At 39.6% G+C, this 25,451-nt stretch overlaps 1 protein-coding gene across 8 annotated transcripts in view; it reads right to left on the bottom strand.

Moving 5' to 3' along the window:
- Positions 1–3,620: 3,620 nt before the first annotated feature.
- TSPAN12 (tetraspanin 12) overlaps positions 3,621–25,451 on the bottom strand; it is a 46,826-nt gene continuing 24,995 nt past the window's right edge. For 4 of the 8 annotated variants that reach the window (XM_075743306.1, XM_075743275.1, XM_075743295.1 and 1 more), the window contains 4 exons: positions 19,540–19,614; positions 15,110–15,217; positions 11,442–11,678; positions 3,621–5,204 (listed from right to left, as the gene is read on the bottom strand). In XM_075743306.1, coding sequence (XP_075599421.1) covers positions 4,899–5,204; positions 11,442–11,678; positions 15,110–15,217; positions 19,540–19,614 — 726 coding nt within the window. In that variant the 3' untranslated portion in view covers positions 3,621–4,898. The remainder of the gene's footprint in view (positions 5,205–11,441; positions 11,679–15,109; positions 15,218–19,539; positions 19,615–25,451) is intronic. The other 4 variants (XM_075743315.1, XM_075743325.1, XM_075743329.1 and 1 more) reach the window with 2 other exon arrangements.

Genomic DNA, 25,451 nt, shown 5'->3' with positions numbered 1-25,451 from the left:
ACTCGCCGTGGAAACACGCTGCCTGCCGAGGCTTTCCCAGCTGACAACACGATGGAACCTCAGCTGCTGCAGGGAGAAGGGTGGCTTTCGGAGAGGAAAGGGGGGGAGGACACGTTAGTGAAATCACAGGATCATAAAGGTTTGGGCAGGGAGGGTGCTTAGGAGGTCATATGCTCTCTTTCCTGCATCTGGGGCCCACCAGGACTTCATTTTCCCATTGACTATGGAAACATCTGAAGATTTTCAGGTGTTCTGGAATAGCCATCAGCTGGCGGGATCTGTAAATGTGCAGCTGAAAGAGCAGTCCGGAGAGAACACCACATTTAGACTGACAAAAGCTGTAAGATATGCCTAAGTACCTGGACAGCTTAGTTTCTTACCTCCTTGCATTATCTATTTATCTACTTTTAAGGTACCCATTGTCACAGCATCTATGTAAAAGAAACAATTCAAGGTGGGGGAGCGCTGAATAAAAAGCAAGTAGATGCATAAAAATCCTGAAGTATTTAGGACATTCCAAATTTTTTTTAGAGAAATGCAGTCAATCATACCCGAGTTTTAAAGTTTTAGATACAATCTCACTTCAATAATAGCAATTCATATGAATTAAACATAATGCTTTCATGGTAAAAACTTCAAAAACTATTTGAAAATCTCTGTCTCCATCATATTTAACTGTATAGTCTATGACAACAGCCTCTCTTTTTACTATTTATTCTTTATAATTTGCCTTGTATTTACAGGTTGCTTTTACAAAACAAACTGTTATAAAGAACAGAAAACATAGTCACATTTCTTCCAGAAAGCCTCATCATACAACCCACTGGCAGGTAAATCAATACCTTGTCCAAAGACCAGGAGTAGTGAATCTGCCTCTTAAAAGCATCCCCATCCTCGCAAGTCACAACTGTGTGGTGCAACACTTACTCAGCCCCACAGGTACAGTCCCACAGCCTCAAAGGGATTCCCTGGGCCAAACAGAAACACCTGATGCAGGCAGGGGGTGACCCCTTTTCTAACACAGTTGGTCTCCTCAACATTAAGCGATCTGTGAAAAACATTAAGGAGCAGCTCCATAGTTGGTTGTTGCAACAAGGAAGATTTGGTTCATTACAGTTTATGCTGCAAAGAAAGAACGCACCACCCTTCTCCTCCGGGTACTCCTGCAGAACTGAGGGAAAAAAAGGAAATAAAAGGATGAAGCAGTTTTCACTGCTGCAAGTATCTCTAAATGTTCCCCTCTTGCCAAGCAGCCTCTCTCCTACATATATCCTAAAGCTCTACAGGAAAAGAACAGGGTCACAGCAGCCTAGTCAATCAATTTTAAGGCTTTTTGAACAAGCCCTAGAAAAACAGAGACACCTCATAGCCTGAGCACAGTTAAAGAACAAAGTTTGAAAGCATTCCAATTTACAGCTGAGACCTATTTTAGCAAATGTGGTTAGATGATACTCAAAATGGGATTGTTGCCCAGAATACTTATCAGTAGTCCTTACTAGGGAAGGGAATAGTTGTGTCACTCCTGACATATGGGTCTTTCCCCTAATGAAACTAGCGCCATTCTGAATGCAGACTGCCTCAGGATTTGGGTAGCCAAGCCCAAGTGAGGTTACCCTGACCACAGATGTTCACTGTTGTGGGGGTCCACAAACACCGGTCTGGGAGGTTGGTCCTTGTCCTGGTTTTGCCCAGCCAGTAGCTGAGCACCCCACAGCCGCTTGCTCACTCCCCTCTCAGTGGGATGGGGGACAGAATTGGAAGAGTAAAAGTGAGAAAACTCGAGTTGAGATAAAGACAGTTTAATAGATAAAGCAAAAGCCATGCGCACAAGCAAAGCAGAACAAGGAATTTATTCACCACTTCCCATGGGATGGTTCAGCCATCCCCAGGAAAGCAGGGCTCCATCCCATGTAACGGTTACTTGGGAAGACAAACACCATCACTCCAAATGTCCCCCCTTCCTTCTTCTTCCCCCAGCTTTACATGCTGAGCATGATGTCATATGGTATGGAATATCCCTTGGGTCAGTTGGGGTCAGCTGTCCCAGCTGTGTCCCCTCCCAATTCCTTGTGCACCCCCAGCCACCTTACTGGTGGGGTGGGGTGAGAGGCAAAAGAGGCCTTGGCTCTGTGTCAGCACTGCTCAGCAGGAATGAAAACATCCCTGGGTTATCAGCACTGTTTCCAGCACAAACCCAAAACACAGCCCTGTACTAGCTACCATGAAGAAAATTAACTCTATCCCAGCCAAAATCAGCACAGTCCCGTATCAAAGGAGCTCTACTCCAAACAATCCTTGAGTGAGGGAACCACAACCAAATTAATCTTTGAGAAGTGCTACCTCAAACCCCATCTCCTGGATTTACCACCTCCTGGACCTAGAGTCTCCTGTTTCAGCTGTGATATGAGAAATCCCCTTCACTGTTTGAGCTGAACAAAAGGCAATGAGCTGCTTTACTGAAAATCTGAGCAGATCCCAGGGACATCTGCAGACCCTATCCTTCTGGAGCCTGTTGTTTCTCAGGGTGCCTTTAACACCTTGCTTACCTTTTAATCCAAGGACTGGCAACCCCCACAAGGTCCATACATGTACCTCCAGCACTGGTTACACCCCTGTGGGAGCAATCCTGGGCTTAACCTGGGCTGTCGGTATCTCTAATTCTAGCTGTGGACTTCTCAAAGAAATCTCCCTAGCCCAGCTTGCCATATTTCTTCCTTCATGAGCTCTAAACTGGACACGAGAAGATACACAGGCAACCTCACCGGTAGCCCAGAGACGCTCCTTGCATACAACTTTAAGCATCAGGATTTCCTGGACAAAGGGCAGGAAGAAATCTATTACTTTGAGTGGAATCCCCTACATTCAGCTGTAATCCACACCTGTAATCCACAGCTGAATGTAGCTAGGTACATATAATCCACCAATCCACAATCAAAACATTCCACGATTTGGGATTTGCTTGGTTTTTTTGCCTTTTTGTTGTTTAAGCAGGGAAAAAACCCAACAATGGCTCAATCCACTGTGTCGCATCACAGGTCTCTGTAGCACTCCAAAGTCCAGAGCTGGTCTACCTCCAGGCTTTCTCAGATACCTGCTCTTTTTCTGCATTGGAATCTCGCTCTGAGCTGCAGAAATGCTGCCCAGGCTATGCAATGGGAAGGATGGAAGCCCACAGTATTGCTGGGCACAAAGTTTCTCATGCGCTGTTTGGGAAGCCATCTCAGACAAAGATACTCCAACCAAAATTTTGGGAAAACCTATCTCTTAGCCTTTTTCCTACCTCCCAAAATAAGTATTAGCATTTCTGTAGGAGAGGTATAAAAGCAGGAAAGTAATCTTGCTTGCAATAGTACCTGTGAAATAATTACACCCACATGTAAGCTGCTAAAAAACAAACAACAGCCCACACAACTTAAGAACTTAATTTCATGGGCCCTTAAGAAGCTTTCTCATAAGCCACAAAAAAAGAAAATGAAATTTACAATTAAGTTTCTCCACAACAGAGTAAGTGGAATGGGTAAAGACACGACAAACTAACTCAGACTAGCAGGAGGATCCTCCCCGCCTCCCACCCAAAGCATTCGCACTCCAGGACTTCAAAATAAAAAAGCCATTAGGAATTTAAGATAAAAGTAATTTTATTGTCTACCAAATCACACCTTTTTTTTTTTTTTTTTACAAATTCCCAAACAAATTAAAGAATTTTTAAAATGCAGTATTATGTAAAAACCCATTTGCCACAAACTACTGTACTCAGTGGAACAAATATATATTTCAGGAGCGTGGCCAACTGTAAAAATAATCCTATGAAATAAACATTGTTCATAAAAATACAGTAAAATGCACTTTTCCCACCTCAATAAATACATTTTAACGCTGTTTCCAGTTGGCATTTTAAGCCACCAGAGAGCTATTAATGAAGATGTCGCCAAAGTATAATTTCTCCTTATGTACTTTTACAATTATTGCAATAGCATCCAGAACTGTAAGCATTTTCCTTGCAGTCTTTTGTTTCTAGCTTCAGGGGAATCACAGACAGGAGAAAAGATTTATCTATAAAAATGTGCTACTCCTATATTGATTCCCATTTTGGAAAGAATGTTTAAGGTTTTCTTTCATTTCTTTTTACTAAGAAATAGTCCATAGAATAAACTGTTTCAAAGAAGAATTCTCCAGAATTACTCAGAAATTTAAAGTCTACTGTCCATAGTTTTATTTTTAATCCCTGTTTAATACATTTAAAATTAAAAATTAAACAGTTGTTAGATAAAAATAGAAGTTTTAGAACATCTTTAACAGCTAAGATAAAGGTTTTGTTAGAAAAAAAGAAAATCTTGCCCTTTTTACAAATCTTGCAAATTTTTAAATCCAAGTATTGACTTGAATTGTAGTTCTGCTTTCCATGCACACAAACACACAATTATATATACATAGATCCCTGATTAAGAAATTTTCCAAATGGCTTATTAAAAATGTAAAAGTCAATTTCAGCTGAAGTCATATTTTGTTTGTCCAAAGCACAGTCATTTCTTCAGAAGACAAGTATTTCTCTTCCTTTCCCGTGACACTTCCCCAGAGGTTCTGTCTGTCTACCTGCGAATGAATCAGTATTTTACACATCACACAGCTTGTGACAATAAGTTAAGTATTCCTGTGCCCAGTGAATGAGTGCCTTTCAAAAAAAACAAACAAGCAAACGAAACCAACGGTTTCATGGCTCTTCTAAGAGGCCAACAGGCTTATCCTTCTTTCTGTGCAGGACTCCTTCACTTCCATTCATTAGTTGTTTTCTGAAGCATAAGAAGACTTGTATATTTGGCATACTTGATGGAACAGAATAAAACCAACAATAAAACCCCATTAAAACCCTTTGTGATTTCTCAGATTCATTGCATCACCTATAGCTCTTCCATTTCAAAGTGTGTATTAAAGCTGTTTGCCATGGATGTGTGTTCAAAGATCCTTGTCAGGCTTGGTTTCAGTAGCTCCATGGAATGACATGACAGCTGCTGTGAGGTATCGCTCTTCAGGGCCATGATCTGATCCGCCCCGGGATCCCTTCTGTCGTAGTACAGAGCCCACAGCAAAGTGATGGTGAGGATCATAGCCAGGATCTGCGTTACTCCAATAGAGATTCCTAGAAATCTCAGCACTTGCAATTGCTTTGTTCCCCTCAAAAAAGTGTACATTTTTTTACCGCATCCCTAAGAAACAAAAACAGATTAAAAAAATTAGTCCATATTATTTGATTTGCAGTTCCCAAGGTTTAGCTCATACCATCTAGTGCTGTTTTTTCTGGCTCCTCAAAATTTCTCTTTCACCTCTGTTGCGATTTAACCCAGCAAGTGGCTAAAACAACCACGCAGCCATTCACTCACTGCACCGCTCCCACTGGGAGTGGGGAGAGAATTGGGGAAAAAAAAAGTAAAACTTGTGGTTCAGATAAAGACAGTTTTATAGGACAGAAAAGGAAGACAATAATAATAACAATAGTAATAATAGAATATACAAAATGAGTGATGCACAGCACAATTGCCCACCAACCAAAGCCAAAGTTCAGATAGTTCTCGAGCCAAACTGCCTCCCAGCCCACCTCTCAGTTATATACGGAGCAATGACATCATATGATATGGAATATCCCTTTGGCCAGTTTGGGTCAGCTGTCCTGGCTGTGCCCCCTCCCAGCTTCTTGTGCACCCCCAGCCTCCTCGCTGGCAGGCCAGTGTGAGAAGCTGAAAAGTCCCTGGCTGTTTATCAACAATTAAAACATCAGCATGTTATCAACATTATTCTCATCCTAAATCCAAAACACAGCACTATACCAGCTACTAGAAGGAAAATTAACTATCTCAGCTGAATCCAGGACAACCTCCTTCAAACAATACTTTGAAAATTTTTGCCTACTTTTTAATCACTTCTATAATGCCATCTTTAAGTTTTCTCATACATCGAGAGTTTACTGCATGTAACAAGCTCCAAGAGATCTGTGGTACTCTTCAATTCAGAAATCACTCAAAGTTGATCTGAGTTCCTATCAACTATCACTGATTTTTAAAGAAACTCAACTGGTTTGGCAAAGGTTTAAAAGCCATCGAATCCTCTTAATCATCTTGCTTCTCTCCTTAAATAACAGATCTTCAAGGTTGTCAATTATTTTAAACTATTTAGACTTTTTCTACAAATACTACTACAATCTTATCAAATCCAAATCATTGTTACTGGGAGGCAACATGGAAGCCCCTATTGTGAAAAATTACAAGGAAATTTACCAGTTTAAAACCAAACTGCTTTGGCATAGTAGTTTCCACACCTTTTCCCCTCCCGTACACCATCTCTGGCTGCAGCAGGGACCACCCCTGGCCACGGGAGGTGCCCAAACTGACTGGGGTTACCTACAGCTCTGAAGCAATGCAAGTACCAATACACATCCCACTGACTGTTACATCAGTGCAGACGAGCTTGAAAGTCACCTCACTGTATTACTGCCTTGTTTTGTTTCATTAACCACTGTAAGAGTAGCTGTAACAACCCACCCTGCATCAGGCTGTCCACAAACCCAGGCAGGCAGCTAGACCCTGCTCCAAAGAGCTGACCATCCACATGCTGTATTAGGATGATGGTCACGTACACCACCTCTCCCTACCACTGAGCAGGTGCAAATCGAAAGCAATTATTTAAAGAATAATAATTATTATTATTATTTCCACAGGAAAAAAAATATCTGATTAACAAAAAGTATGTTAAAACATCACAACCTGATGTTTCCTAGAAATGGAAATTTAGAAGAGTAGCTGCTCTTTGACTCCTCAGCTCTTTCCAATCCATCAACGTATGCTCCAGAGTTTGCTTAAAAGGATAAATAATTACTGTACAAGGCTTCAGGAAAGCTCCAAAGCCCTTATAAGGCAGCAATGATACCCAGACACTGGCTCTGGGAACTACTGGACAACAGTGTAAACACAAGCTATAGTGCCTGCTGCTCAAAGGTGATGCCCAGTCTTAGAAAGGATAAAACTTTGAAGAGAAGGCCCTGAGCTAGGCTAGGCCATCCTTATTCTCTATTCTAAATTTTACAGGCCTTCACAGAAATCAAAGGAACACAGCCACCAAAGGAAAATTCAGAGTAATAATCTGGATGGAGTAACAATGCAGGTACCAAAAAGCACCGGGTCCCAGCAGAAGACATCAGGAACCCATCAAAATGGGCCTTGTCTTCAAAATGTCATTTTTGCGTTTATATCTTTACTGCATATTTCTTACAGCTTTTCTATTAAAAGAAAGCAATTGATCAAAGTGACAGAATCAGAAGACAGACCATGATAAAAAAGTTTACAATCACACTGAAATTCCCCATAGCCAACAATTTCAAATGCTACCGTCCTGAATGTGTTTGATGAAAGACCCAATTCTTGACTCACACACAAAATTCACACTGCAGTCAACAGATTCTCATTTAGGTTCTAAATAAAATTAATGTACTACAGAACAATTGCACCAGAGTAAGCTAAAGTATCTCAACATCTTTGCTCCACTCATCATTTCAGTGTGTCATTTTTTAAACATTAACATAGCTTAGACAGAACAAGGAATAAATGTAGATTCTTTGAAATCTGAAAAGAAAAACCACTATAGTTAGCAAAAGCAATGTAATTGAACTCGAGGAACAAAAATTGCCACATTGGTGTCTTTTTTTTCTTCAACTAGAAGACAATGTTGTAGTTATACTACTTTCCAAATTTGTTTTTAATTACAGAGAAACTGGCTGCATTTTAATACTTTTGATAACTTTAAGGGATGAAGGTGCATGCTGGTCATAATTTAAAAATGCTCAACCACAGCAGTATTCAAATTCAGTTCATTTGTTGCCTAGAGGAAACATCCATTAACAGAGAGCAATAACATTAATGCCTACATCTCCTGCAGTACAGACACATAACTGAGACAAATTATGCCCAATCTAGATAGACTGCCTCCCTCCATTTAATGATGTTCTTACAGTTCTGCTCTAATACACATTCAAAATCAGGTTCAAAAAATGAGAAATATCCAGCCACCCCGGTTATCCTCACATTCATATGTTTTATTTCTGCTTATGTGACACATTCATAGTTGGTAGACTGCAATTAAAAAGTACATAAATACACTTTCCTCGGCAAAAGTAAAAGTTTGTCACTAAATGGGGAGGCCTTGTTGACAACTCAAAAATAGTGTAAAACTTTGCAGCGATCATTCAGAAGAATTAGCTTCAAACTCCCAACAGAGCTGTGCATTAAAAGCCTGATTCATATTTACTACAAAGGCCATTATATATTTTCAGCCTTAAAATGGAAACAAAGCATATACTTCTGATTTACTGCAATATCATACAATAAGGACCAGATCTTAAATAAGGCACTTCTCAGAGTAGAAAAGATAAATCATCGCATATTCAACAGATCTGTTGTATACTGAAATTTTGAGTATACTCAAAATTATGCTAGAAAACAAAAGAAAAAATATTGAACATGCAATTTTGGTTTTTCTGAAGATATCAACTCCTACCAATCATTTTATCTAGGCTACAGTTCCTGATCACAAGATAGGCAGAGCTCCCCTTGTCCTCAGACCAGAATGAACCTCTGAGGCCACATTGTCATCTGATGCACCTCCACACAACCGTGCTCTTCCTAAGGTTAGTCTGTTCCACGGACTGCACCAAAGGTGAAGCTTGTCAGAATAAAGCCAGTCCAAGAAGACTTAACACATTTGAAAAATAGCTTTCAAAAATCCAGCAGGGGAAACGTGATTCCTACCAAAAATATTTTTGGGCAGAACTATAAGCAAGCCACCTTGCTTTCTACAAAAATTGTATTGCAAAGGATTCCAACTTAGACTACAGAAAGCTCCGAGATCCCAGCAGAAAATTGCAGCACAGCTACAACAAAACAATTTTATCAATCCCAGTCAAACCAAACTTCAGTTTTCTGAAGTACTACAAAGAATTTTTCTGAAGTACCAGAATAGACTTGCAAAGCATTTACGTAAGTCAATTTTAGGCTAGCGTGGCTCCCTCTCAAACCACCAGACTATGCAAGTTCATTTTGAATCACTTTCTAAAAAAGCTTTTCACCTTCAGTTCTCCAAAGCAGAAGTCTGACAGATTAGCCTCGCAAGTGTAAGCTGGTTTTGCATGACACTGATAAACATGTTAGCAAGTATACTGTACAAGCCTGTGAGACAACCCACAGGCAAGCACCATGGAAAACAATGTTTTGCCAGCTGAATACTGTACACATCTTAAAAAAGCAACAGAGTATTTTTGTGGCTAGTAAAACAAAAACCAACCTGTCCCTTTTTGGAACAGATTCTGCAGTAGACAACCAAAAATAAATTTTTGCTAAGAGCTGAATCCATCTAGAAAGCTCTAGAGAATGGTAGGGGAAGAAACAGAAATGTGCCCTCCAGGTTTCTTTTAGAAAAAAAGTCAGGCAGTCTTTCTTTTTATCAAGTGGGTCTCAACAGAGCCCTTATGTTCTACATCATCATTATCTCTGGCTATTAATTTTCTCTAAGTAGAACCAAAAGAACCTGAACATACGGAGTGCACAGAGAACCACTGTCCTGGAATACAGCTGTGGGAATGCAATGTTAGCAGAAGAGGTGAGATGAGAAAAATCTTGCAGTTTCAGAAAGACAGTCCAGTGCCTAGTACTCCTTCTCAGAAATTTCTGAGCTTCCTGAGCTCAAAAATTAGTTTTATTTTTTTATTGAATAACACTGTTTACATACTCTTGCTTTTTCACACAAGCAGGGAGAACACTCAGGACAAATGAACATTCTGCAGCTTTCATATATCTACACTCCTTGAGGGTTTTCTATGGCAGAGTTGGGCCGTATGGTATCAATATTGGCAAGAGTAATAGAAAAAACAACCATTATTGCAGAGTGAGTCACAGTTTGTTCTTCTTCAAGAATGTGTGAGAGATTGGCAGGCCCTAGAAGAAGCCTGAATGGCTTTCCCATTCAGAGACTGACACTTCTAAAGCACAACCAGTGCTGCAAGCCCTGCTGTAAGGCAGGAGAGGCTCTGCAAGTAGCTGGTGGAAAGAAAACAGGCTCTGCTGCCATTTTTAAGGTTCCCTAGCACAGACTGTCCTTCGGAGGCACCTGCCTTTTGGTAGCTCTACCTTCTCTCTTCCTAGTGAGAGCACACAAGGCCTAGGACGGATGTCTGAAAGTCCAAAACCGATTATATTAATTTCTGCTCATAGAATCAATGCCATACAAATCTAGCAAATCACATCAGTCATGCCATTTCCCCCAAATTTGATTGTTTCCTGGCAATAGCTAATATTCATCTTGGCTTGTTGGCAGTGAATCGCCCCTGCTTCAGAGGTTTCTCTTGACAGCTCCTGAACAAGAGCCACATAATAGATTCTTATAACAAAGAGTCTTGAACAGCAGTAAGAGACTGGGACAAGATAAAATGGTTCTTTGGGTGCTTTTCCATAATGCAGAGTTGTACCGTCCACTAGAGAAATGTTCATACTAGAGCATCTGAAAGCACGCTTCTCACGCACTTCCTATGCACCCTATATTACTCTTAAAGCAAGCAGAAGAAGAATACACCTCTTCTCAGATCCTCCTAGCTACTTGATTGAGACATGCTTTTTGTCACTACTTGACTACCTGGACTGCTGGTCATTCTGATATTACTGAATGTACAATTAAAGGTCTTCAGAGGTCTGTTAGCACGAAAAGAGAAAAAAAAAGGTAGGTAGCTAAGCAGTCTCCAGACAAAGGTGACTTTAGACAACGTTTTTGTGAGAACAGTTGAAAAGTTTTAGTAGAGAATATGTTTACATGTTTTTATAATTTTCACCCTAAGAACAATAAGGACTGGCTACCATGATCTCTTCACTTTCTTACCCACCTTTTGAGTTCAAATAGGTCCTCTCCTAGTTTTAAGGCTTTCTTATTCTTTTAAAATAATAATCCTACTGTAATGTAGTAGAGTTAGAAAGAAAGAGCATTTTCACACAGTTTCCATGCATGCACACAGCAGAGCAACTGAATTGCATGCCTCCTTGCATGAACTCTATTAATAAGGGAGCTCTCATTTTCCAAAGGACTTCTCAAAAGCATCTTTCACTGTACATACCACTAGAGGCCTCATTACCATGGAATAAGTAGAATTTCTCTTAGTTTGGCAAGCTGGAGACTGGACATTACACCTGAACTAATTTTTTATTTTTTTACTGGAGCAAATTTCAACTCCAACCTAACCAATATAAATCAAAAACATATCTCAGATGTTAACTGCATTGCTACTAAGTTATCTCACTTCCAGGTTCCAGTGGCTGGGTTCTTTCTTTCTTTCTTCCTCCCCCACCCTCAGCATTAATAAATAATAAACATAAATAAACACAAATACTTTCCACAAACACAATTACTTTACAAACCTGTCTGCTGCACTGCAAGTGATGAGTTTGGAAAGTGACTGGATCGGGAAGAATGTACAAAGCCTTCTGAAATATCCACATTTTTCTTCTTACCTCCTGATAAAGGTCACTGAGATCCTCATGATGTGCCTGCTTAGAGCATCCTGGGAACTCTCTGACACAACATGAGTCAGGCGGCCAGTCCATCTCTGTCATTTCCAGCCAGTCTGTGAAGTACACCACCCCACAACATTTAAACTGCAAAGGAAGGATTAGCCAAGATCAGCAATAATGACGCTACTTCTTCATGAAAGTATGTCATTGTCCTGGTTTCAGCTGGGATACAGTTAATTTTCTTCCTAGTAGCTAGTATAGTGCTGCATTCTGAATTCAGTGTAAAAATAATGTTGGTAACACGCTAATGTTTTAGTTGTTGCTAAGCAGTGTTTACAATTAAGTCCAGGGCTTCTCAGCTTCCCAGGCCCAGCCAGCAGGGAGGCATGAGCCTTCTGCAGGAGGTGCACAAGAAGCTGCGAGCCAGAACAGCTGACCCGAACTGGCCAAAAAGACCATATGACGTCATGCTCAGTATATAAGCTGGGGGGGTTGGCCAGGGAGGGTTGTGGCTCAGGAACTAGCTGGGCACTGGTCAACAGGTGGTGAGAAATTATGCTGTGCATCACTTGTTTTGTATATTCTTTTATCATGATTATTATTCTCTTCCTTTTCTGTCCTATTAAACTGCTTTTATCTCAACCTGCAAGTTTTAATTTTTTTGATTGTCTCCCCCATCCCACTGCGGGGAGGAGTGAGTGAAAGGCTGTGTGGTTGGTTTAGCTGCCTGCCAGGTTAAACCACAACAGTCAAGCTAAATAAATTTCTATTAACAACTTTCAAAATATTTACATAGGACTAAAAACATCCACAAGAGCTTCCACATTATTTTCTTCTGCTGTACTTTGACATAAAAGCAATGTGAAAAATGTAATGTAGTGACCAATGAACACCTCAAAAACAGCAAATGATACTGCTCTGCCCTTTAAATCCCAACTGCTCCCTCAAAGGATCCTTCACAGAAATTGTCCTACTCTGTAATTTTGCTATCCTTACTACAAGGAACTAATTTCATGTCAAAAGGGTGGCTAATGAACAACTATACCTGTGGCTGAAGGAAGTAGTAGGAAAAGATGATTAAGGTCTCATTACTGAGGACTACTCCTGCAAGGCTACAACTATGGACACAGCTGTTGAAAACCAGATGAGAAAAAAATATAGATTTGTCCAAATACAGAAAAAAGAAAAAGAAAAAGAAAAAAAGTGAGCAAAAAGGTATAGATATCACAAACGCTGAAAGGAAAAAAGGAAAATGGAATGAGGGGGTATCACACTAAAATAAACACTGCAACAGAATCAACCATAAAAGCAGGAAGTCAGGTTGCAAAGCAGATGAGCCATAATTGGCTATAAAAACCACCAGGACTAACAACCTGTCTTCTCCTCTGCAAAGCACACCAAGAGATTTAAAGCCAAACGACTAGCCTGCCACATTCCTAGCTGCTTTCACATAAAAAAGGGCTGAAACAGCTACATTAGATTTTCTTCGGCATTGGATGGGGACTTGATATAACTGAAAAAAAAAAAAAAAAAAAAAAAGCCTTGCTGCAGGAACAAGATGCTGCTTTTTTTCTGTTTGGTTGTTCTCCAGTACCAGCCTCAGTGTTTGTAATTCATTACGTGGTTCCTTTGACCCACAGGCATGGGAATATTTGCCCGCTCTTACCTGCTTCAGAGCCAGAGTCCTGTCTCTATGCCACTGCTCAGTCACAATTAAGCAGATCAGTGCCCAGACACCACGCTGGTACATACTATACCTTGACTTCACTAGTCCTCTTATAAATCTCACTTCTTCCTTTTTCACCACAGCTTTAATGCTTCTGTTTTTATCAGTTCATTAGTCAGTCAAAATCCTCCCAACACTGGGCTTTCTGAGGAAAGCTCAAGCTTTGGCTCCTCATTTTAATTGCAAAGACAACTTCATTAAATATCCTTTTCTTACTCTCTAATCTTTTCTTCCCTCCCAGTTCTTCCTTCCTGACTTCAATTGATCCTACCCATCTGCCTTAGCATAGTCACAACTCTTATATTAGACCAGCAAGGGGGTTGTGTGGAAAATACATTTCCCATCTCTCTCAGATGTTAAAAGATACAGAAGAAAGAGCAGAAAGCCAATCAGGGCTGAATCTCTGGGAACAACATTGTAATTACATTTTTTAAAAAATTTATTTAGGAAAAAAAATTGTAATGCTGACTGAAGAAGGGCCCCAGGCATAGTGCTCGTTCAGGCATAAAGCACATACCAGGTTCACACATCCACCGTCTGAGTTATGAGTAGACAGAATAAAAATGAGAGCCCACCAATTAACTAGGAGCTGTAAAAGAGCCTTCTCAGTTCACTTCAAACTTTCCCCAAATTATTCCTCTGGTCAGAGATGGAATATAGGAAATCTAACTTCTAAAAGGAACTTTTTCAGCCCTGGAAGAGTTAAGGCATAGTTGAAGTTTTATTACTAATATTCATATTTAAACCAGCCATTATGATGACACTATAACAACCAGGAGGATAAAAGGTACCTTTTAATTTAATCAACCTATATGTTTAAACCAGAATACAGTATCAGCTCTATTCAGGGAAACAGAGACCATTTGATTATGTTATCTCAGGTACAGAATAGACACAAACACTGCCTGCCTATGGAGGATTACTGTTTCACAGAGCACTTGCAGGGGATAGGGGAGGGTGGGGGGGGGTGTTTAACCTCATGTAGTCCTCACTCTTTCTTTCAGGTTTTAGTATAAATACAGACTAACCAAGTGCTGCCAGGAAATGTTTAAATAAACAGGAAATCTGTGCAACAATGATAGATTTCAACATTTCAACAAGGGCAGCACAATGACAGGCATTTAAAGAGTTCTCTTCCTGCACGTGAGTCATATTTGGAGTTAATGGGTTTTACCTTGGGCAATTTCATGTTTTTGTAACATAATAGTTCATTCTTTAAAAACAGTTCTGAATTTTAGTGGGCCAGAGGGCAAAGCTGTGAATACACAAGGCAGCTTTTTGGTTTATTTCCTCCACCCACCCCGGTCAAAGGAAATAAAACTCCTGATCATTTTCACCAACTTCAGCCAAAGAGACAGTGCTGGCATCTTTTTGGAAATTTCCTTTCCTACTCAATTCCGGCTAAACACATATCTTAACCATGACAGCTCCATGAAAGGAAACTATTACAGCACACAGAAAGGGGAGCACAGGTTAATATAAAAACAGCATATAGAAAAGTTCATTTTACTTGACCTGCAGATTTTTAATTTTATATACATCATATTCTTAAATGTTACAATTCTAAAAGGTGCTGGTGTCTTAACGTTACTGGCAAAGGAGAAGACAGTGTTAGCAATTTAACTGAATTTAGTAACATTATTTTTGGGGGTGTTTTAGTGTCTTTAGGGCCTACGGAAGCTCAAGAGTTGGATATCAAGTGATATTACAAGATTTGATCACTACACAAGGTTTCACATGAAATGAACTTGCATTTACCTATTCACTTAAACAAACTTTTTCCTTTAGCAGATAAATAACATTTACTGAGCATGTATTACTTCAGCTCATGAATTAACTGTCGTCTTACCTCTCTCTGGAAGAAATTCCAAGCATGAGTCAGCCACTGGTACCTAGGTAGGCCATAATTGGTCATTCTGGCTTTCAGTGTGATCATATCGGACCACTGCACTGGAACCTGGAGCAAGGAAAGAAAAGTGATTCACACAACAGAAAACTGATAAAACAGATCAGTTGGCTTGTGGCTCCAAAACCAGAACTTCCATCTATTCTAAGATCTTTCCAGTGCAATGACAAAAATAATTTGTATTCAAGTAAAACGGGGAAACAAATGCTTCAATTTTTATGGTATTGAACCTTTAGGAGTCTTTATAAAAAGGTTTGTGTATCCTTTGCTTACAAATTAATGTACACTGGAAAATGAGATGCATTTTGGACAGATTCAGAGATAGTTGGGTACAATTTGATTATATCATTACAAGATACTTTTTATCTGGCATAAAACTTGAACAAAGCTCCATCCAAGTCATCAGGGATGGCATTTGTCTGCCTCAGTTGAGGTATCTCTCTGGTGTCGTCTTAGTCAACACAAAGAAACAGGCAGCCATACAAGGCAATTCATCTCAAGATAAGTATTTTAAACAGAGATGAATCATTCCCTGAAGTCTCAAATCCACTTCACAGTCCAAGGTGACAAATCTAGGTTTAAACGTCTAACTTCTAACTATATGAAATTAATTGAGATGAATTCTACCCTGAGAGTCTTTTCAGAGACTTTCTGGCTTTGCCTGGAGTCCTGCTCGCAGGTATCGCAGGTATTGTGAATGTTGTCGATTTCAGTATCTTGCTCAAGAATGGCAACAAGAAAGTTTAGACAACAAGGCCCCGTGAACTTTCTTCTTCACACACACTCACAGCCTTGTAAATCTTGTCTTCCGAAAGAAGGATTCTGGAAGTACTTTTGAGCTGCTGCTGTTAGAAACAATAGGAGCAAGTGCTATGGCACCTGGCATACAATGCAGTTAAGAGTCAAGATTAGAAACTAATTTCTGCTCAGCAGCACAAATTTCAGTGTGCCAAACTAAAACAAGCAGCTGAAGACTTTGCAGTTGCCCTTCTAGGCGCACATACCATTCATGCTGGGTTTTGCCTTGTTCCCATTAGCCTTAACAGTCATGGTGAAAGAAATCACAATTGCAGTATCAGCTTTCATTTGGAGGGTGGGTGAGCCCAGCTACTCTAGCAGCTGTGAATTAGCTATCCTGTTCAATTTGAAGTGAACAGTAAGCGCAATCTGCAAATAGCAATAAATGTTATCTAAGAAAAAAAAAAACAACAACAAACAAAACCAAACCAAAAAAAAAGATCACAATACTTCCCAAGGAGCCTGGTCTTTGTTGTGCTAGATGCTCTACAAAAATATAGGGACAATCACTGCCTGCCTGACCCTGTAATCCAAATAAGAACATCTGATAATAATTCATTATTGCTGCTAAGTTATACTACAATTTTGATGACCTGGTAAAGCTTCGTGAATATGACTATATTAATAATATCCCAGAAATTTAACACACCTTTCACTTATCAGCATTTTTATTTCTTAAGCTATAAAGCACTGAACTCACAATTGTCCACATGAAAAATATGTTAGCAGTAGAATATTAAAAATACTTACAAAAACAGCATCACAGAATATTTCTACCACAAACATTTACACTGGTCACTGTAATAAAATAATTTGGGTTTGTACTAATGCATTTCTCTTTCTACTGCATTGGAAGTTAGTATTCTGCTTTCTTTGGATAATATTTGCTATTGCTGCAATTAAGGTCATATTTGCTAGACTATTTTTTTATTATCTTGAGTTGAATACAGTCCAAGGTTACGCACGTAACACAAGGCATCCAACTTTTATGAAAACAATGGAAAGCAGGAAAAAAATATCAAAAAGTGAGAGAAGGAAATTAAAAGCAAGTCAAAAAAACCTAAACCCCGTTGTAGGAAGGCAACTTGAATTCTGTAGCTAAGGAGGGATATTGGAATCTGTGTGTTTGACTGCCCCAAGAATGCCAATGTGTCAAACAAAGGCCATCGACGTACCTACTAAATAACTTCCCATCAGCTCACACATGTAGCAGTGCACAATAATGCATGACCTTGAGATGTATTTATTTGACTATACACCAACACTTCCATGTAGCATGTAGACAGACAAAAACTAGAGATGCTGGTTTGATTTTACATAAGTTCTGTAAAGCTCAGTTTGCCGTTGAGATCTACTTTATTATTATTATTTTTCTAATGAGTCTCAAGGCTTGACCGATGCCCAAGTAAGCTGAGAACCCACACTGGCTTTTCAATCTTGTGGGTGGAATAAATTAGTCATGAGGCACACTTCATGCTGAGAGCTATCATGAGCTGGAAGGAAAATTGTTTATACAAGCACTCTTACAGCAACTTGTCCACACACCAAGGAAAGTCCGTATTGAATCAGCAGAGGCGGTTATGCCTCGGTAACATTTTTCACAACATCACCCACCCACCTACACTAATGCCAACTGATTCTTTGAAAACCACCAGGGGCTCGTGTGATTTCATGCTATGCTGAAATCAACGTGACATCAAGTCACCCTCATGGGTATAAGAGGGAGTCTTCTTATCTTTATCAAGTAGAATAGGGGGAGGCATGCTCTAGGGAAATGACCTGCACAGGTATGAAAGAACCACTGAAAAACAACTGTGCTCTTCCAGACTGCCACACTCCCCGTGGGTCTCAGCAGCAAGAAACCTGAGTCTGGCCCACCTCATCACACGAAGAGCAGGAGAGCTACAACAAAGGAAATAAGATGGAACGAGAACAAAAAAAACAGTATTTCAGGGGATGAGGAATAAAAAATAATATATATATAAAGGGAGAGAAGAAAAGAGACAAAAAAAGAAAAGTGGTTGCTGAAGAGATTTTTTTTCTGTTCTCTTTGCATGCTCACATTCATACACTCAAACTCCTGGAAGAAAGAGGAAGAACCAGAGGAGCATGGAGTATCTGGGTTCACTGTGACCCACTGCAGAAGGCACAGGCATGGAGCTCAGTGCTGCTTCTTTTGGCAAAGGGGTATAGGCACATTCATGTTTTTTTCTGGAGGGAAGCAGCAGCACCAGTGCCTTAACGTATGGTAGGGCAATGCCAACTTCTATCAAACTGTCCCTGGTTTGGGTTTCAGTAGCATAGGAGGTAACTGAAAGCTTGGGGGTCACACTAAAACACACCGTAACTTCAGGTTCTCTAACTAAATAGAGAAGGCTGGAGAAGGCATGTACCAGTGCACTGAAGGCTATGTTATTTCAAGCAGCTTCAACTGACAAGATTTCTGTGGAAAGATGAATGTTAGTTAGAACTGTCATCCTTGGCAAAACCCCCCCAGAGGGCAGCTGTGCCCATAGGATAAAGCCTGCCTCTTGTCTGCATTCCCAATTTTAAAATGCATCAACATAACCTGACATTTAAAGTAAAGGGATAGCCTTAATCGCTGTTATATTAGAATACCCCTCTGGAATCTACACTGCAAGGGAATGAATGCTGATGCAAAGTGCTGCCACGTAACTTCAGACTTAAAACTGCCAGAAATTCCTTTGGTCCCAGTACTGTGTAAATATCAAGAAGGCTCCCTCCCATCTTACTGCAATGTAATTGCTACTCACTGTTGGAAAGACTAGTATATCGGGCATATCTTGACAGCTCAGAGAAAATATTTGTCCCTCTATTCATAAAAATGAACCAGACTTAGTACAAGATGTAAGGATGTAGCAGCCAGCAGAATAACATTTCAGTTTAATTTCTGCTCAACACTTACCCATTTTCTTGCATGATGGTTACAAGTTTTCAGTTAGAAAATTAAAGGTTGGTACAGCCATAAAAACTAGACAGAGATAAAACCTCTTCACAAGTTTACAGAAGAGTGTTTTATAGCTAAGACATGTTTTGCTTAAAACTAGCATTTTATAGCTTGTGGAGGCAGTGTGAAGATTTCAGCAGACAACAAACCCTCTCTTGAAAGAGCACACTGTTCACAATGTAGTACGCTCTATTATAGCTCTTCAAAACCTGAAGAACTTTTTGGGCAAAATCCCTTCAAATTCTTACATCTCCTCTCTCAAAATACTTATCTTAAGCCTGAAATCCATACCTTATCCTCAAAACTTCCACTGATTTCAATGAGAACCTGCCCAAGGAAGAATTAGCAAAAAATAGAGTCCTTAAATCAGGGACTGCAGGATCTGGCTCTCAAATACAGAGGGGGTGGGGAGAAACCCAGAGAGGACCTTCCAGACAGACAAACTTTCCCAGAAGAAATCTCTTTAAAAAAAAAAAGGCAGTCACATGAAATTAGACTGTCAGAATAATGAACAAAGATAAACACTACAGCAATTAGAAAACAGCTAGCTAATGGAAATCTTTGTTTTCTTCTGTTGAAAAAAATGCAGCCTCCTTTTCTGACTCACCGTTATTTCCTGCTCATAGGTCCAAACACCACAGGCCAGTTCAACGCAGAATATTACAAGCAAGCTTCCAAAATACTGCAGAAAACAGAATGGTCTTAGTTATTTTTGATGTTTAGGTTAACTCTGAAAAAAAGACTTAAAAATATTAAAGGATATCTCAAAATATTATTACCATTTCATATGACTGAAGACACGGAATTGGAAATATTTTTGTAACCAAAATATGAAAGATTCACGCAGCAAACTTTTTTAGAAAGTTTAAGTCATGTGACATTTCTTACTAACTTAACATGAAGCATATGAACATTACAATGGGAAAATAAATTCATTTCCTTACTGCCCAAGAGTACAAGGCTATCATGACAAATTATGCTAAAAGAGTTGCAAAGAGGATAATCTTTTTCCCTTATATATGTGGGAAAAAAAGAAATCGCTTTTGCAGTTCTATCCATTTAAGCAACATATCCAAATCATGCTAATAGTCAAAAGGCAGAAGGAAAAAAAAAGAAAATTGACAAGATGGAAGCAAACAATATTCTTGAAATCTATGTTCTTACCAAAGTGACATAGGTATTTGAGGTCAGGCATTAATGTACAAATATTTATTGCAATGGATTGAAATATTTTGTTTATTACCAGATCTAACCCTTGAACTATTTATAAATGTATAAATGAAGAAGCTGTACAGGTCTTGGTAATGCCAGTTAAGAAAAACTGATTGCTGCAAGTAAAAAGATTAGGACTATCTTCTGTGTAGCATCAACAAACGCTTTCTGAACTGCAGGATAAAGCTGCATGGAACTAAGACTGCTTTAACTGGTCTTCTCTATTAAAAGTAACCCACTTATCTTTTATTTAAAGCAGAAGTATAGTTCCATTCACTATCGACTCCACACTTTCTTACATGTCAATGGACTGAGCTCCCTCTTGTTCTCAGTACACAAGACTTAAAGTTACAGTCTTCATGGATTTTAATTTTATTTAGAAATCAAAGAAATCCCATCACAACATAAAATAGAATAAATATGTAATTCCATTAGTAGGATGCATGCCAAAAGGCTTCTAATTTAGTAATTTAATTCTGGAATCTATTTAGAACAGCTGTAAAAGACACAACACATGCACTGAGGGTAAGTGAATTTTATTTTTCTATTAAAAAGTCAGTAAGATATATTATTTAAAATAGAGAAAATAAATCCACAAGTGTTAGGATTTAATGGTCATCTAAGTGGCATCTTTTTCATTGACCTCATCTGGAACTGAGTAATTCACAGATACCTTGGCAGCTACTGAACAGTGTCTTGCCTTAACTTCTATTTGCTAATCAAATCTAACTCCTTGAATTAGGTTTGTTGACGCAAGCAGCCAAATTAAAACCACGCATGTAAAAATATCCATGTGAATTTTCATGAGAAACCTGTACTCAAATCTGCCCCCCCGCAAAGGTCTGTTCAATAAAGATGGTATTGAAAGAAAAGATCCTGTTTACTAGGAGGTGTCCAAGACCAAGTTGGATGAGGTTTCGAGCAACCTGGTCTAGTGGAGGGTGTCCTTGCCCATGGCAGGGGGGTTGGAACTAGATGATCTTTAAGGTACCTTCCAACCCAAACCATTCTATGATTCTCCATCCCATTACATTGCATCTTTATCATCATGATAGCTGAACACCACAGTGTGTATCCTTATAAATCAACACTATAAGCACATACAGAGCTCCAGTACAGGCCTTCAATAACAAATATGCTTATCCTCCAAAGGTCCAAGAGAGGAAAAAATTTGAGTCATACCTTGTAAGAACAATGATGCTTTCTCTAAAAAGTAAATTCATGAGCTTCTAGACAACGTATCCACTATCACTGTAGTGCCTGCAAGTTATGCAAAGGGTTCTTTAAAAAAAGATGGAAATCTCCTTTGCAAAGTATTCACTTCAAAAGGAGGAAAGAATGCCACGTGCTTTAGCTCTTAATGTTTAATATTATAAATATTATGGGTAATACCGACATTTTTGAGAGAGCAAAGAACTAAACGTTTAGGTGAAAAGCAAATTTGAGTTCTCAGCTGTCAAAGAAAATGCCAGTGGTTTTATACTCTAATTATACTCTAATTGAATAACAAGCCTGTGACAGCCTGCTATCCCCAAATCTTAGGCAAAACTCACTGATCATAGTGAAAGGGACACATCTGGGGCTGTACATGTGGCATTCCCTGGAAAACTCTTAATTTGCAGTTCCTTGTAACATTTCATTCCTTCACAAACCTTAACGTTTGAAACCTCCTCATTTTTGTCAGCATACAGTTAAAGTTTCTGGTAGCAGATGGAGACAGAAGAGCCAAATCCAAGATTTTCTCCAGTTACTGAATATAGCCTGGGATAGAAAAAACTATTAAGCCAGATTCACTCAAAAACCACTTCTGGGTCTGCCAGGAATTGAGCAGTCCTGACTCTAGCTACATCTGGACACATCAGGGCACTGCAGAATCAAGCCTTCTGTCTTGAGAAAGCACATCATCTGTCCACAAGGCAAAAGACCAAAAAAAAAAAAGACACAAAGATTTTACACACATGAAAGCCCACTCTAGGAACCAAGCAACTGCAGGCACACCAAACCCGCACACAGGAGCTTCAGTTTCACCTTGCTATTGAAGGGGAATATTATACCCGTCTCTGAATGTAATGGTTTGCAAAACAAATAATTCTTATATAAGTTGGGGGGCGGGGGGAACCTCTAACCATTATTTAAATTTATTACCCCTAATTTCCATGTTCCAAACACAGAAATTATTTCTGGCTTCAATGCTTATTCCTTGTCCCCAATTAAATTCCCACAGGAGTCTGAATGCTAAATGCATCTTCCTGCCTTTGCACACTTCTGCCTTTTGCCAGAAACAGGGACTTGGTTTTGAAGCAAGGCTTAATATTTTTTCCTATGGGCTGAGTGGCTACATTTTGTAAAGGAGACTAATTCACTGAGGAACACCACTGTGCATTACACTCAACACTGCACCAGCAGGTCACTGATATTACCTCCTACACCACACCCCGCTCACAGCACTCTCAGCCATTGCCGAGATATTGTCTACTGGGTTTTGGTTTTTTTTTTTTACTTTGTGTTGGGTTTTTTTGGAGGGGGTTTGTTTTGTTTGGGGGGGGGGGATTGGGCAGGGAGAGGGTAGGATAGGGAAGGCACAAAAGGGAGCGAACAGTTTTGCAAAGATATCTACAGGTTATCATAAAATAAAAAAAATCTACAAGCAGTGATGCAAAGCCACAATCACTTCAAGAACTGGAGTCCTTTTACATGGCAAATCCTACAGACTTTTAACATTTTTCTTTTGTAAGTAATTGGTAATGACTACCATTCTCTCCCTAGTCAGACTATGCAAAGTCATCAGAAATTTGAAGTGGTGCCTTCATCCTGTTACTAACCCAGCAGTGAGTTTCACTGAGGGATTTCCTCTAGTAAGGTTGTGAAAAAGCCAAAACACTGTTTCCTTGAGAGAAGCTGAGTAACTGAAATGCTGGTAGAAAACAGCCGTTTGAGAGTAGCAAAGCAATGTAAAAATATTTGCCAATAATAAAAAATAAAATAATAATTGTAGTAGACATTTACTGCTCCTCACTAAGTCACGGACACATATGTGGCCAAGATTCTGAACTTCAGCATCCCTGCAGTGTCAAATGGATGTAGTCAATTAGCAGGAGCTAGTTCTCTTCCAACTTCCTCCTTAAGCTTGCTAACCAACACTGGCCCCAGGGGAGGAAGGCAGGCAGCAGCTCAGTAAAGCAGCAGCTTTCCAACAGGAGCATCTCCTCTAATACCTGTAGCCTTGCGGAAGCACCTGGAGTTTTTCCACAGCAATGGATGGGTGCTTCCCAGTGCACAGAGCTGCAGCACTGGCAGCCTGTGGAGGCTTAAACAACTGTATTTTTCCAGCACATCAGTCCTGAGAAAGAGGTGAAGGAACTAGGAACTCTGGAGTTCAGGAGAATCCCATTCCCCTTCTCTTCTTGTGCAAGAGAGAAAATAGGAAAGAAGCAGGAACAGAAACAAAGTCCTTACTAAGAAAACCACTTTCAAAGAGATGTGGAAATGACAGGGGGATGAAGGGCCAAGGAAAGAGATAAAGCATATTCCCTAAGCAGTCACCAGACCCTGTTCTGCTGGAATACTCTTCACATGGCAGAGGTGTAAGAGACCACACCACATCCTCATCCTGCCCTGAAACCTCCGATGCAGAAACTACACACATCAACAGCATGGAAACCTGCTTACTCACAGCCAGTGCAGAGACACTATGCAATCATACTCAGCTACTACAAGTAATAACCACCTCCAGAGAGGTCTTGCTCTTGTGAAAGTCAGACAACTGTAGTCCACTTCTACAAGGAATTCATGTATAAGACAAAAAGGGCAGTGGGATAATGGAACGTATGGAATGGAAATCCAATGATGATGAAATTCAATCACAGAAGGCAGATAACCATCAAGTAAACAGTCAAGGACAGAAAAAAGAAGCCAAAAAATGGGGACTAGCATTGAAGTAATAGGTTTTGTGCTAATTCAGATGGCTATTTTCAGATAGCTACCTGCATACAGTCTATCAGAACCTCATAAAGCACTGAAAAGGTACATGGTATTTTCACATTTGCATAAAAAAAAATCAAAATAATTTAAAACTATTTTTAGAAACACCTGTATGGACTAAATAGGATCAGAACTTTTAGTCTGAATAAAATTCCTGCACACAGCAGTGGCATCCCATAAGAGGATACAAGCTGCATATATGCCAGTATCCATACATGGAACATATATGTGCTGGCATATGGCCAGAAGATCTTCATATCTATCTAAGGCTAACCACTGAACTACAAAATCAATTTTTCCTAATTAAATTATGACAGGTTTTTTGCTATTCTATTTGCTCTACCCAACTAACTGAATGACCACCACCACAAAATACGTTATGGGAACACACTTCTTCCTTGATCATCTCAACCATTTAGATACAAATACAAATAAAAACAGCAAACACAAGCACAAAATCGTAATTACTGAATCTAAGATATTTTGCGTTTGTTTGAAAGGTCTTTGTTCCAACAATTCCCATTCAGTTCAGCAAGTAACGGTGAACGGCACACACATGAAATGCCTCTCAACATAAAATCTCTCCCTCGTGGCTTTCTATTCTGCGAAGTATAGGATTTTTTGTTGCAATTGTGGGCAACTGCAGGGAACAATATAAAGTGTGAAGCACAACATTTTATGGGTTTTGCAGAGATGTAATACAAAACTCTTACTGTACTTCTAGAGATTTTTTCGTCTTGAATATGCCACACGATTCTGCAATTAATCACTTAATATAATTTGTCTATGCATTTCAGGCAACAGGTGAAAAGAACTGGTGAAAAATAACCTTCGGTTTTTGTTATTAACATGGCAACAGGATGATGGAAAAGCTGGGACTTCAGAAAACACAGTAAATGGAAGGAGTTTGTAAAAATTTTGCTCCTCCTCCTATGCCAGTCCCCATTTTAAATGCCCTTCTCTGAAGTATTTCCAAGGACATAGAATTTTTCAGAGGTTTTTAGACAGTGGAAATATTAAATTATAATTACATTTAGCAAAGGAAAACTAGCGTTAAACTCGTGTCCTGCAGTAGTCTCTTTCACATTGCCTTGGCTATTGCACTGAATACCCAGTGTCCTACTATCAGCCACAATAACCCTACTGGCAGAGACAAAAAAAACGCTTGACTGTCCTCCGAGGATGTCCTTCCAAACTCTAGAGTAAGCATTATGCCAGAGATAGAGCTAAAAGCAGAAGCCCTCATGGAAATTTGAGGACATAGGGTACTTAGTGACCAAGTCCCTCTGGTGCCAAGCAGCCCAGGCAGGCAATGGTAGCCATGCT

Source organism: Balearica regulorum, chromosome 1 (genome assembly GCF_011004875.1).
Source record: "Balearica regulorum gibbericeps isolate bBalReg1 chromosome 1, bBalReg1.pri, whole genome shotgun sequence".
Taxonomy (NCBI): Eukaryota; Metazoa; Chordata; class Aves; order Gruiformes; family Gruidae; genus Balearica; species Balearica regulorum.
The sequence above is the reverse complement of the archived record's forward strand: the minus strand, read 5'-3'. Positions and strand labels throughout refer to the sequence as shown.